This window comes from Myotis brandtii, unplaced genomic scaffold (assembly GCF_000412655.1).
Source record: "Myotis brandtii unplaced genomic scaffold, ASM41265v1 scaffold95, whole genome shotgun sequence".
Classification (NCBI taxonomy): Eukaryota; Metazoa; Chordata; class Mammalia; order Chiroptera; family Vespertilionidae; genus Myotis; species Myotis brandtii.
This window is the reverse complement of record NW_005371920.1, coordinates 864,858-879,330: the sequence shown is the minus strand read 5'-3', so window position 1 is coordinate 879,330 and position 14,473 is coordinate 864,858. Positions and strand designations below refer to the sequence as shown.

General features: G+C 47.2%; 1 protein-coding gene across 1 annotated transcript in view; it reads right to left on the bottom strand.

Annotated features, from left to right (window-relative positions):
• Positions 1–10,234: 10,234 nt before the first annotated feature.
• PLAC8L1 (PLAC8-like 1) overlaps positions 10,235–14,473 on the bottom strand; it is a 15,600-nt gene continuing 11,361 nt past the window's right edge. Inside the window, exons 3-4 of the mRNA XM_005885995.2 lie at positions 11,576–11,712; positions 10,235–10,503 (exon numbers count right to left, since the gene is read on the bottom strand). Of these exons, the coding sequence (XP_005886057.1) occupies positions 10,363–10,503; positions 11,576–11,712 (278 nt within the window). The 3' untranslated portion in view covers positions 10,235–10,362. The remainder of the gene's footprint in view (positions 10,504–11,575; positions 11,713–14,473) is intronic.

Genomic DNA, 14,473 nt, shown 5'->3' with positions numbered 1-14,473 from the left:
GATTAGAATTTCTACCTCATCGGGTTCTCGGGAGGGTTAAAGGAGATCATGCGTGTACAGACCTGATCATGGCATTGGGTACATTAAAGTGTCCAATGAATGGTAGCTACTACCAATAAGTGGATATTGAGGCACAATTCAAAAATAGAGCTAGGCTACACCCTGTGGGCAGAAGTGAGAGAGGGGAGCAACAAGGAGGTTTCCGTTGCCAGGAGAGCTTCATTGAGGAGAAAAGGGGTTCTGAAAGATGGTCGGAGGCATGGAGAAATGTTATGTGGGGTTCTGGAACCACATGTCCCTGAATTCAAATCCTGGCCCCACCACTTATTGGCTGTGTGACTTTGGAGCAAGTTAATTAACCTCTCTGAGACTTTCTTTCCTCACCTGCAGAGTGGAAACAATGATCGGCACTTCACAGGGGTTGGGAAGAGGAAGGGAGATAGGTAGGCCAGATGCCCGTGAACAAAAGGGGCCCTAGAAGTGGTGGCTGTTGGAGGAAGAGTGTGACAAAGGCTTGAAAGCAGGCGAGCAAGAGAAATGCTAACTCCAGGGACAGAATGTCAAGAGCTGCCATTCATTAGAGTGTGCTAAGTGCCAAGTAGAGGGCAGTTAGAGGCTGGTCAAGAGCACTGCGAGTCAGGTGACTGAATTCTTCCCTGCGTCACCAGGGCAAGTCATGTAAGCTCCCCAAGCTTTAGTTCCCTCGCTTGTAAAATTCAGGTACTAACTGTGCTTTCCCTGAGTGCTGGGAAGGGGTCGAATGAGATAATGTGCATGAAGTCATTAGCACAGTGCCCAGCACATAGAAAACACTCTGTACCCCCAGTTATCATTATTATTTACATGGACATTTCCTCCTTTGATCCTCACAACAACCCCACGAGTGAAGTGTCATCGCCCCCTATTTATAGATCAAGCAGCTGGGGCTCCGAGACCAAATCGCCTGCCTGAGGCCACAGCGAGGAAGCAGTGGGGCAGCTCTGAAATCGCAGCTTCCTCACGCTCCTCGACTTTCAGATAAGCTGGTACCAGGGTTGCGGCAACATGACAACTATTTTTAAATGTGTCTTATGCCAAAACCCTCATGTGTCTTTTCTCTTCTGGCTGTCCCCACCGTGACCTCGCCCCCTCATCTGTTGAAGATGGAAAGTTTAGGGTTGTCTGCGACCCTGGAAGGCACCATGAGCCCATGGGTGCTGCCCCTCTTGGGGACTTACAGCTTCTCAAGGTTGACTGGGTTTATGAAACATCCATTCTGACACAGACAGGCTTCCAGCTGGCTGATGAGTTCAATAACAACCCTCCTCCTCGGTGCCAATTAACGGAAATCCAATGTCCCTGGCACGCTTTGTAATTCAGAAAGGGCACGTGCTGATTCCTCAGACCCCTGCTGGACATGTCACTATGACCAAGGGGCTCCAGGCCCACGTGCTACCTCTCACTCCATCTCCATTTAAAGTCACAGACTCTTCTTCCGGCATAAAAATCAATGTCGCCTCATTCATTTTCATTACACAAATATTGACTGACCGTCCACTGTGCACCAGGTTTTGTTCCGTACAGTTGGGGTACCGCAGTGAACAATGCAAGTAAGGTCCCTGCCTTCATGAAGGAGGGTGAGTGATAAGCAAACACATAGAATTATTTCTATGTGACATGTTATCAAGGAAACCAGACAATGGGACAGAGAATGGCTGAGGAGTGTGAGCTATTAGGTAGGGTGGCCAGGAAAGGTTTCTCCAAAGAAGTGACATTTGAGCTGAGATTTGAAAGCTAAGAAGGAACTAGACATACAGTGTGGTGAGGCAAACAGGACTGAGCTCAATGTGTCGAGGAAATTCATTCATTAATCAGACACTTTTTATCCTACAATAAATATGTGTTGAATGACCAAGTGGACGATGGATGAATCCCCTTTTTCCTGCCAGAAGGGCCTTCATAAGGAGGATGAACTGGGGGTGACGGCACAGCATTTTCTCCAGCCCCATCCTCAGCTCTGAAACAAGGGGCCTGGCTCAGGCACTGGCATCCGGGGCTGCAGGAGCTTAAGAACTCGCCTTCTTCCGAAGGAATTGGCCCTCCCTGCACTTTAAAACAATGACTGCACAGCCAGTCAAAAGTAATTTGTCTTTTTTTTTTTTTCTAAGCAGTCAAAATGGTTGTTTGGAATTGTGTAGACAAGACATGAAATGTCATCTCATTTGTTATTATTAGGATATATTTATTGAATTTCCAAGCCCATTATTCATTGGACTTATTAGTTATTGTCTTTCTCCCTGTCCCTCCCTCCCTCCTTCTTGTCTTTCTCTTCCTTCTCTCCCCGTCTTTCTCTCTGGCCCAGCAGTTAAGATCCCAGGCTATAGAATTGGAACCCTTCAGTTGTACTCCAAGTGTGACTTGCTGTGTGACTACAGGAAAGTCACCTCACCTCTCTGAGTCTCAATTTTTTTCATCTGTAAATTGGGATTAAAAAATAAAGTCCATCCCACAACAACTACATAAATAAATACTGTACTGAGCTATCATTAACCTCACGTTTAGGTTAGGATGTAAGATTTCAAGAACTCAATTCAGGAAACTGAGACTTAGATTTTTAAGACAAAAGAAACTAGCAATGAGTGTGGCGATGCGTCAGTTGGATGATCTGTATCCACTTGAAGGGTTTCCCATTGAGATAATCAAGAAGCAGGATCACAATAAATAGCCTTCAAGATGTCTCTTCATTTATAATAATACTTGTGAGCCAGCAATTATAGACCCCTGCTATGGGCCACACACTGTTCTATTGCTTTACTTACATTGACTGATTAAAAAAATCTCACCACAACCATACATAGTAAACATTGTTACTATCTCCAGATTACCGATAGGGAAGCTAAGACCTAGAGCGATTAAATAATTTCCACAGGGTCACACGGCTAGGCATTAGACTTTGGAAATAAAACCGGGTAACCTGGCTAGAGTCTGCGCTGCTAACCTCTTGCCACCTCATTCAAGCTGGGAGCAAGCTTTCTTGCTGACATCAGAGTTTTTTATGCCAAGTAGACTTGTCCTCTGCGTGTTCAATAAACAAAGAATTATTACCTGCCTAATCCTGAAACCCCGCCTACAGACACAGCACTAACAAGGGCTGCCACCCAGCCCTGCGTAATGCCCGTGGTAGGTGAATTCCGCCTCCCCACTGATGGGGTTTTCAGTGCCTATTAAAATGTCAGTCGATCTTGAAGTTGAAGTTCTTTCTACATCATTTAGCACAACCTGGAAGGTCAAATCAATGTGCAGCCAGCCTTCCCTTGGCAGTTACTTCCTTATTACTTCCCTGCCCCTGCACTCGCTCAGAAATGCTACATCACAATAAATGCAGTTAAAAGAGCGGACCAACCACCACCTCTCCCCAGGGATCCAGGAGAGATCAAAGCGGCCGTCCCTGGGCCCCTGCGATCTTAACAGGCTGAGCCATCTCCAGAGGCAGGTGCCCAGCGTCAGCGCGGCACCCGCTTAGGCACAGGGGCGAGAAGCAGGCTAGTCTAACACAGCGCCTTTCCCCTGTAAGGACGGAAAGGCGTGAATAGCAGGATGAAACTCCTGCCTGCATTTGGTGGTGCACAGGGAGGACAGCATAGCTCCAGATCCGTGCGACTTCTTGACATGGGGGGACATTGAGTGGGGCAGGCGGCAGATGAGTCACATTTGCAGGCTCTGAGAGCTCAGTTTTGAGCCCGGATGTGGGCTGCCTGCTTGAAAGCTCGGGCCCCTTCAGTGCACCGTGTTTCTGGAGCCACGGATCACAATTCTGCTGTGGGAGAGTGGGGGTTCGGGTAAGACTCCCCAAAATTGGCGGTTCCCATAAACGTGGTCGGCGAGATCTGACCGTCCCGCGCCACCCCGCCAAGAATGAGGCTGTGATCGTCATTACAGTTTCCCCAGAGAGAAAACTGGCCTGTTAGATCAGCAGGAGCCCGTGGCGGGAAAAGAGATCAGGCTTCAGATGAAAGAAATTGGAACTCCCTTGGGACAAACTCTGAGGTGGGGTCTTTTAGAAGGCAAGTCTTTCTGTTATTGGACCAATTTCCCATCATCCTTTTGGCTTTCTCCTGTCCCCTTCAGCGTGGTCAGCTGGGACTTGATCTGTACTGAGAAGGGTGGAGAGCCCAGCACTGGCAGCCGAGTCACAGGGAGCAGCCGACTCCTGTGATGCGCATTCAAACCGCCTGCCCTCACCCGGACAGATGTCACTAGGTGTTGGCTGCGCTTCCTTTGACCATTCTCAGCCTCAGGAAGAGAAAAGGGGCCAAGGGCTGGGCAGGAGGGGAGGACATTGGTCACACATGTAGGTTGCTAGAGATGCAGGTTGAGCTTGGTCATCAGAATAGAATATTTGAGGCCTCAGAGAAATCCTGGTGGCTTTGGGATTTTAACTTTTCATTTTTGAAAGAATTTCAGACTTATAAAAATGTTCCTACAATAGTGCAAAGAAGTCCTGTATACCCTTCAGCGAGGTTCCCTAGAGATGAACATTTTACTGTTTTGCTTCTGTCTCTCAGATAGACTAATAAGAATTTTAAAGGACTATGTCTTCCCAGGATGCATGTGCACGCAAGAGATTCTGAAATCTTTTTCCCCTTCACAGACCCTGCCTTGGTAATCTTCCCGGGAGGAGCTAGCAACAACGGGGACACTGACGAGAACCAGCGATCTGATTGGATGGAAACTGCTCAATGGAGAGTTTGTGGATCATGTGATATTGCTTGGACTTCGGTGATGGTACAGGAATACCAACAGGCTGGCCTCCAAGACAGAGGGTAATGGTGGGCCAGGGTAGAGAAAAGCAAGCAGGTCGTGTGCTGTCTCAGGTTACACCAGACTCCCATCCCTCCTGTTACTTCGTTCTGTTGTCAAAGTCAAACTTGATCTTGCCTCAGCACCGACCTGACAAATGAAATGCCCTCAGCTCTGTGGCTGGCCGGTCTCAGCTCGGGTTTAGAGCAGCGCACGGGGAACATAATGTCCTGCTTGTGGGTGTTCGGGCCGGAGAGGCCGATGCTTCTACAGTGTTCCCGTCCTTCACCCCTCAACTCCCGCCCGAGCTCCTGCATCCCTCTGCCACGTCCCCATCCTTTCCATTGCAGTTCCCTCCTGTCTCCCCCCGCCCCGACACTGAACATCCTGACCAAGGAAACAGGACTTGGCACTTAAAGAATCTCAGGCAAGAAAAATCCATGATGTTGTGAGAGAGACGCACAGACTACAATGCTCACAGAGAGGCTATTTCAAGTCTAAAGATATAAAAATGCATTGTTTTGGGTTCAGAAGTAAGTCACCTTAAAGGACAAGTCATTAGAAGATAGTCTACCCCTGGTTTTAAATACTTGTAATTTTAGCCCTGGTCAGTGTCGCACCGTGGTTAGAGTGTCGCACCAGGGTTGTGGGTTTGATTCCTGGTCAAGGGCACGTACCTGGATTGCAGGTTTGATTCCCAGCCCCGGTCAAGGCTTGTGGGGGAGGCAACCAATGGATGTGTCTCTCTCACATCAGTGTTTCTCTCTCTCTCTCTCTCTCTCTCTCTCTCTCTCTCTCTCTCTTTTTCCCACTTCCCTCCCCCCTTCCGCTCTCTCTAAAAATCAATGGGGAAAATATCCTCATGTGAGGTTTAACAACAAAAAAAATTGTAATTTTAAATTATCTGTGCTAACACAGATAAATGCAACTCACAAATACCCTGGGACTCTCTGAGCCATACACTTTCATCTTCTCCCTTAAGACGTCAATAGGAATTTTATTTTTAAAAGCATGTGCTTTGGTTACCAAAGACCATGACAGAAAGGCAGAGTCATTTGGATATGTTGGCTGTTTTAAAGTTCAGCATCATAACCTGGCACCGACGCATCCTGTCTTCCACCCAGACCTGCTTGTAAGCAGCAGCAAACAGCAGCCCAGCCGTGAGAGAGTAAGGGTTGCATTTTGTGGTCACAGAAATGTTTTCTTCCAAGTGAAGCTGGCACCCATCTCCTCACGGGATGAGTAACTTAACCACACCCTTCTCTCGGTTAACCTTAGGGGCAACAAGAAGCCCCAAAGGATTGGCTTTATCTGCCAGGCGGTGAGTGAGAAAGCAGGCGGTATAACGAGGCCGCAGACAGGGTAACTCAGTGATGACATCTCACATGTGGTCGATGATGGTGCTGCCAACTGTCAATCAACCCTTCTCTCTGACCCACTGGGACTAAAGCGCCAGTTCCATCTCCTCCGGGATGAATTCGGGTTTTCTAGGCTCAGCAGCAATGAGTACAGAGATGCTGCCTTCAGATTCTTCCGCGAGGCCTTGCAGCCTACCTAGAAACAGGTTGCCACGACTTCATTCTCCAGGGTAAAGCCAGAACGTCAGCGTTGCAAGGAATTTTGCTTTTATGGATGATGTACGGAAAGGTTAAGTAAAGGCGAGCTGCCCGCACATAAGCAAGTTCTATAACCCGGGGGAGACAGCGTCACTTCTAATCCCCAGAAACCTTTAGCCCACACTGGCTAGTGCAGCCTTGTCTCCAGGCCTTGGTGCAGGCTGTCCTCTCACAGTGGCTTCTCCCTCTCCTGTTTAGAGCAACTGGAAACCACCACTCTCCCTCTCACACTGGCTGGGTGTTAAGTCTCTGGGAACTTTCTAGAGTTTAGGATGGAAAGTTCCCCTTGCACCTGCATCATCAATCAACCAAATATTTTCTTAAAAACACAAAATGAAGACTCTGATTTCTTCCCAGCTAGACCCAAAAGTTTAAGGAAAGCTCCCCTGTATCCTAACGTTTTCACCTCCGGACTGTCAGTTCCAGGATTATAGATTCCCAGGAGTCAGGAGTCAAAAGGTGGTGGAGGTGCTGGGGCGGCAGGCAAGGGTGCATTATCATGATTGGAAGGAGGGCAGCCCATGCCCTGGCCCGCGTGGCTCGGTTGGTTGGTCAGGACACATGCCCAGGTTTTCAGTTCAATCCCTGGTCAGAGTGTGTGTGGAAGGCAGCTGATCAATGTTACTCCCTCACATGGATGTTTCTCACGCTCTCTCCTTCTCCCTTCCATTCTTTCTAAAATCAATAAAAACATATTTAAGAACTAGAATGAGGTCAGCCCTGAAGTTTACCCCAGAATAGTGTGCTAACCATGAAGTCTGAGTTTCATCTTTTGGAATTGTTGCTTCTTACTACTATGCATTGGGTCAGTGGGGAGAAGGTGTTTAGGGGGGGAAAGAAAAGGGATAAAAATTCGCTCCTCCGTGGAAATATAAGCAGAAAAGCTCTAGACTTCGTGTCTCTGCTTCCTTTTTTAAGTACAGTGTTTTTAATAGACCAAAAGAGAATCTTCGTGAGGAAATATGTGTGCGAATAATGTTTATAAAAAGAGTATATAATAATATGTTAGTGACTGTGGACTGTTGTATAAATAAGCCTTAGCTATATAAAATATATAAACTTATAAGATCATTCTATAGGGTAGTGGACACTTAAGGCCTTCCCACTTGTCATCTCTTTGTCCTAAATAGAGTCGCAGGCTGGCAGCTTAGTTCCTGGACCTGCCGCTGTGCAGCCGCGAGGCTCGGTGGGGTCGGTTCGCTTTTTTCCGGTTTTGTAATGTGCCGCTTGTGCGGATTACTTTGCACTGTCTGCCGCGTGTGTGTTGGTGTTGTTTACCCACATGGAGTCCTCAGAGACCCGTTCCACACTTTGCATCTTGGAAAACCACACGGAACTTTCTAGTGAGAAGATCCACAGAACATGCCTTCACTGTTGGGGAACTCTCCGAGTTGGACCACTGACAGCTTGCTGTGAGGCTGAGGAAATGGGAAGTTTAACATCCGCCTTGTCTCGCGCTTCAATATCTGGTGTTGGACATCTTTTCCCCCGAGAAGGAGTCACATGCTTTGCTAAGTCCCTTTTTCCCTGGACTTGGCATGTTCTGGAGGAAACCAGAGGTCGGCCCTCACCCCCTTACCCCCGCTTCAGGACTCCCCTCCGGCAGCAGATTCTAAAGAACCGCCCATGTGCTCTGTGACTCGGGAAGGACTCAGTGCTTCCAGAGCCCAGGGTTTTAGTTGTTTGGGTCTGTGGCTCTAAGGACGTGTGAAGTCTGCCTTTACCACCCAGGCCGATCTGAAGAAGGAAAGCGGGGAGGTGGGGGCTCTGCTCACACCTCCCACATCAGCAGGGAGGAGTGGGCCACGAACGGCGTGAAATGCCATCTGCTCTCCACGCGGGAGGGCGCGGTCCTGTGGAAGTGGACAGATTACCAAGTCTCCTTTGCCAAAAATGCATGTTGTTCCCAGCTGTACGCTTGTGAAGCCGGTATGTGCTTTGGTAGGAAACAATAAAACAGGTTTATTTTCACTTAACAGAGCTGTCTCTCAGGCCTGGTTTTTTCAGTAGCTGCCTTGGAGAGAGAGGGGAGTACTTCGTCATAGATTAAATGTCAGCATTGAGCATTAATTTTCCCAAAGGGCTTTGGTTCCTGGCAGCCGCTCTGGACATTCAAAAGGGAGGGCTGGGAGGAGAGGAATCACTTCGTGGGAGGGGAAGTGCTTCCTTTGGGTGGGGATGGCTGGGAGCAGGGGTGAGTGACAGGCACTTCCTCTAACCAGGCTGTCACCTCCATAGAGCAAGCCCACAAGGTCCCCCACAGGCCTCCTGGCCAGAAGTCTCTGGGTGCTTAGTGCAAAGGTGAGCAGCACGCCCTCAAGAGCCTGGCTGCCTGCCGCTTAGCAGCTGTGTGGCCTTGGGCAAATCGCCTAACCTCTCTGTGGTTCAGGTTCCTTTTCTGGAAAATGAAGATATAATAGCACCTACCTGAGGGGTGTTAGGGAATAAATGTCTGAAGACACGTAGAATGCTTCGAACAGTGCTTGGCAAGTACTCAATAGAATTCTTGTTTTACCACCACAATATTTTCCATATCCACCAACCATCCTTTTCTTTCTTCCTTCCTTTCTTTTTTTTTTTTACTTTTAAAAAAGTGTTTAATTAAATTTATGGGGGTGACATGGGGTCATAAAATTATATAGGTTCCAAGTGTACAATTCTATAATACATCCTGTATTATATTATTATTTACTTAATATCCTTTCTTTAATTGGCTCCATTTTAATTTAAAATTTAATTAAAACTTTGTATCGCCACTGGAGATGGAAAAGCAGTCGAATGTGCCAGGAATACAAGGTAGCAGCCCAACAGCTTGCGCCCCGAGTGCTTGCTGCTTGCCAGGCTCTGTGCTGAGTCTTAACTCTTAGGACCCTCACAGCCTCTGAGGCTAGAACCATCACTTTACAGACGAGGAAACTGAGGCACAAGGAGATGAGCAAATTTGCCTCCCGTGACACACAGTGTAGGAAGCCAGGCTCCCCAGCGCGGTTCTGTGCAGCTGCATAACAAAAGCAAGAGCATTATTTTCACAGCAGAGGGCGGGTGCATTAGCTTCCTGAGCTGCTGCAACGAGTACCACAATGGAGACACTCTCTCCCGGGCCTGGGGCTAGAAGTCCAAAGTCAAGAGGTTGGCAGGGGGAGCTCCCTCCAAGCCTCACCTCTTCCAGCTTCTGGTAGCCCCAGGCGGAGCTTGGCTGTGACTGCATCACTCTAGTCTCTGGCCCGTGGTCATGGCGGCATTCCCTCTGTCTCTAAGTCTCTCTCCTCCTCTTGTAAGGACAGCATCATATTGGTTTAGGTTCCACCTGAATGACCTCATCTTAACTATATCTACAAGACCCTACCTATTTCCAAATAAGGTCCCATTCACAGATACCAGGAGTTGACTTCAACGTATCTTTGGGGAAGGGAGGGGAAGAGACACAATTCAACTCAACTCAGAACAGTTGCCTAACCGGGCAGTGCACCTGGGGCTGAAGATCTGCCGGTTCCGGGAAGGGTTCAGGATGGGCAGCAGCCTGAGGCTTCCCCGCGATGCAGTCGGACTGAAGGAGTCGGGATGATGCTTCTGTATTTCCGTGACACTGTCACTGTGCGCCCAGTCCAGGTGCTAATGAAAATTAACCACCTCCTGCCCCAGCACTGGTGCTTTGGGGAAGGGGGCTTGGCATAAGAAAGCCGTGTAGCCATTCTCCCCACTCCCCAGACATCCTCGGGAAAGGAGGGCAGTCGGAGATGGTGGGAAACGCAGCCTTCCCAAACTCCAGGCACAGCAAGGCCAGACCAACAGTCTTCACTGGGGTGTGTGGAAAGAAAGAGCAGCAGTGAAGACAGCAGTGGGGGGGGGGGGGATCGTTTATTTTCATCTATTTCCATGAAAACTTAACAAGAAGAATGATCTCTCTACTAAGAGGGTTTTGAGAGGAGGGCAAGGGGGGGTGAGGAGGAGTTTCTTTCTTTCTTTGTCAAACAAACGTGTCCTTCGTTGAAGGGGCTGCTGAGATTTCGTAGAGATGGGAAGTCCTCATCTTGAGCTCCCGGGCCAGCTGACAGATGGACAAAGGCCAACAGCAGTGCACGGCCAGCCAGTCCTCACACAGCGTGCCCTGCGGGGAGACACAGTGTCTGTGCTAGTGCAATTGCACAGGCTCAGTCATCACCCAGGGGCCTTACAGCACTACCTGGTGCAACCACACAGGCTCAGTCATCACCCAGGGGCCTTATAGAACTACGTGGTGCAACCACACTGGCTCAGTCATCACCCAGGGGCCCTATAGAACTACTTGGTGCAACCACACTGGCTCAGTCATCACCCAGGGCCTCTACAGCACTACCTGGTGGCCCATCCCATGCACAGCTTCCAAGGTCCACCGAAACCCCCAAGTCAGCACACAGGGACACAGCTCCGCTGGCTACCAAATTCCAACCTGCTCACTGCTAATCAGTCCTTGCAATTCAAACACCTGCTCTTTGGGCTTTGATACCAGCTTCATACTTGAAACCACTGCTTCCTCTGCCAGCATCTTTTTTCTTCCTCTTAGAACTTAACATTTATAATTACTTTATTTATTTCTTTGAGGTGGGTAATAAGTCCACATTGCCCAAAATTCCCACAGTAAGCAGGGGTAGTAAGTAAAAAGTAAATCCCCTTCTACAGGTGTCCCCAGACACTCAATTACCTGTCTAGGGCAAGCAGCATTGGAGTTTGTTACCTACACTCCCAAATAAATTCTGTCTACACGGTATATACATATATAGTATTTTATGTAAATAGTTGCAAACTGCTATGCTGTGCTCTCTTTTTCACTTAAAAATGTGTCTTAGAGACCATTTCATATGAATATATAAAGAGACGCTCTTCTTTAACTATCCACACCTTAATCTGTATGCTGTCTGTCCTCACTCCCTCATTGTAACTCAGTCCCAGCTGAACTGGAAGTGAATTCTGCATATGCCACATAGACTACATTTTAAGTCAGACCAGCCCGAATCTCTCTTCCAAATTTGATGCAATGCTACCCGCAGTCTTCTCCTGATGCAATGAGGGGAACAGGACTGGCCCACTGACCAGTAATCTGCATTATAGTAAGTCCCCCTTGGAAATACCCTGCACAGGTTGGAAAGGCATCCAGGTTCCCACACAGACCCAGGTTCGCACATGCATGCAAACACACTTACCCATATTTTATGTCTCTCTCTGGTGCCAACTCTCAGGGCAAAGGTGGAGCCAGGTAACAACGGCCAGCAGAAACACTCTCCATAATGCCTGGCGATGTCACACTCAAGACACATGGGACAAAACAGACCACAGAAACCTGTCAATAACCACACAAAAGAAAGGCCAGGTGCTCAGATGTGATCAGAGAGAGTTTCCACCCCAAAGAGCATTTACTGCCCTGTGCCATCAATTTAATGCTGCACCTTCTCCCTGCAATCAGGAGGAGGAGTGACCGATTCTCAAAACTCGGTGTATGAAAATCGCCATAACTGAGGCCTGTCAAAACTGTCTCCTTTTGTTAAACACTGACACTGCTGAACCTGATAGAGCTCTGCTAGCGGTCACTATGGTAATTGATTTTTCCTGTCAAGAGAAAGCATTAAATAATGTTTTCCAGTTGAATCACAACTGTCACCTCTATTATGTTTATCTACCTGATTTCAATATTTAAAATAGACACAGTTATGATGCTTTTGAATAGCAGGCATCGTTGTCTGTAGATGGGGGTGAAAGCTCGTCACTGGCCCACTGATCCTGCCTGCTCCTTATCAGGACTTCATTCTATTGCTCAGGTCAGGAGGTTACTCTCATTTTTGCTAGTTTAGTGGGGCCACTGACATCTGCCAGTTTTAATCAGCAAACTAATAGAAGCGTGGTTCTTTGAACGTCAACTGAAAACAGTTTGTCATTTATTCATTCATCTTTAACGACTGATACTGTTTCCTACACATTCTGCATGAACCACCTAACACAGAGGTTCTGTCTTAAATAGGTTTGGGTCACAGACCCTTTTGAGAATATGAACTCGCTCCTTGAGGGAAAAGAAAAATACGTGCACTCCGACATGCAAAATTGTGCATTCAATTCCACGGGGTTCAGGATCCATTGAAAACTATCAACAGGCCTCTGGTTAAGAATCCCTGAGGTACAGTTAAGATGTTATGTCATCTCACATCGGGAAAGATGACAACCTTGATGAATACAAGTAATTAGGACTATGAAACAGAAATAAAGCTAAACATAACCTTTAAAATGTTTTCAACAAATACGTTATCAAGCCATCATTTATATACAAGAAAGTGCACAGATCATAAACGTTCAGTTAGATGAGTTTAACAATCATATTCAACCAAATAACCGAATGTGTAGAAGGTGCCCTCACCCTGGAGGTCCTTTGTGCCTCTTCCAAGATGATCCCTTCTCCCCGCCTCCCCCCCGCCCCAACTCCAGAGGCAACCACAATTCTGATTTCTCTTCTCATAGATGTTTCCCCTCTTCTTGAACTTCATATAAATGGAATGGTGTATACTTTTGTAATTGTCTTCTTTTGTTCAACATCTTGTTTCTTGAGATTCATCTGTGTTGTTACATGAATCTGTGGTCTATTCTTTTTATTGTTGAATAGTATTCCAACATATAAATATTCTACAAGTTATTTATCCATTCTCCCATTAATTATTCCAATTTTTGCTATTATGAATAAGTACTATTAACACGCATATACAAATATATATGTGAGCAATCCACTTGGGTGGGCTCCTGGAAGTAGAATTGCTTAGGATCATGGGGTAGATTTATGTTTAACTTCTATAAGAAACTAACAAATGCAAAGAGTTCTCCCAAGTATTTGTGCCATTTAACTCTCCCACCTGCAATGTATGAGAATTCGTTGTTCTACTTCCTCACCAACATTTGCTATTGTCAGTCTTTTATTTTAGCCATTCTAATGAGTATGAAATGGTAGTGATCACAGCCTTTTGATGCTCAGATACCATGTCACTAGTGCACTAGAACTTCCTGTCAAAGGCCCTTCCCAGCCTACATGTCCCTCCCTCCCCTACCCCAACCCCATCCCAACAGCGAGGAGTACAAAGTCCCACTCCCAGATTCAGTGGCCAAGAAGCAGAAAGCTAGGAATGCTGCTTTACCCCAGAACCTTCCAGGGATGCTCCAGGACTCTGGACTTCTTCAGTGTCGCACAGGGGGTGAGGGAGCAGGTACACAGGAACGTGAGGACTGGGGTGTTGTCAGGGAGATGACAAGGAGGAACCTATCTTTGAGGAACATCTATTTCATTCATTCAGAAGTCTTAAGATAATCGCTCCATCACATACTGTAGGCATCACATGGCTGAAAACAAACTGAATTCAGCCTTGCATTAGTCTGGAATATTTATTACCCATAAGAATGGCAAATGTTTCTAACTTTTTTAACATCAAATGTTGTGGGGAACCATGGCAAAATACAGGGTGTCCCCCAAAAATGTATACGCAATGTCTGTAGGTTCTATTACATTTTGAAAACGAAATGTATTTCTATAAACACATGTCAAAGTGTGGACACATGTTTGGGACACCCTGCAGGTGCTCCATGCAGTGATGAAAGTGGGAACTGGCACAGCCACTCTGGAAGGCGGCCTGGCCGAACGCAGGGAACGTTAAATCCTCTAGGACCCAGCAATTCCACTTGCCAGCACTACCTGGGAGTAATGCTTTCACGTGCTCACAAAGAGGCGGCTACAAGGATGTCCACTGCAGCGTTACAAGTTAAAACAACTTAAATGTACACGGATAGATGGAAGTGTAACCAAACCATGATGGTAGAAATCATACCACAATTAAGAATGCAATGAAAGAGGAGACCAAGATGGCGGCATAGGAAAACACCGGAAATTGCTGCCTCCGACAACAACTTCAAAAATACAACTAAAAGACAGAACGGTCATCATCCAGAACCACAGGAAGGCTGGCTGAGTGGAAATTCTACAACTAGAAGGAAAGAGAAGAGCACACAGACTCAGAGGAGCTACAAAAGTAAAGTGCAGAGGTACGGAGGCTCCGGCGCGCGCGGAAAGGGGC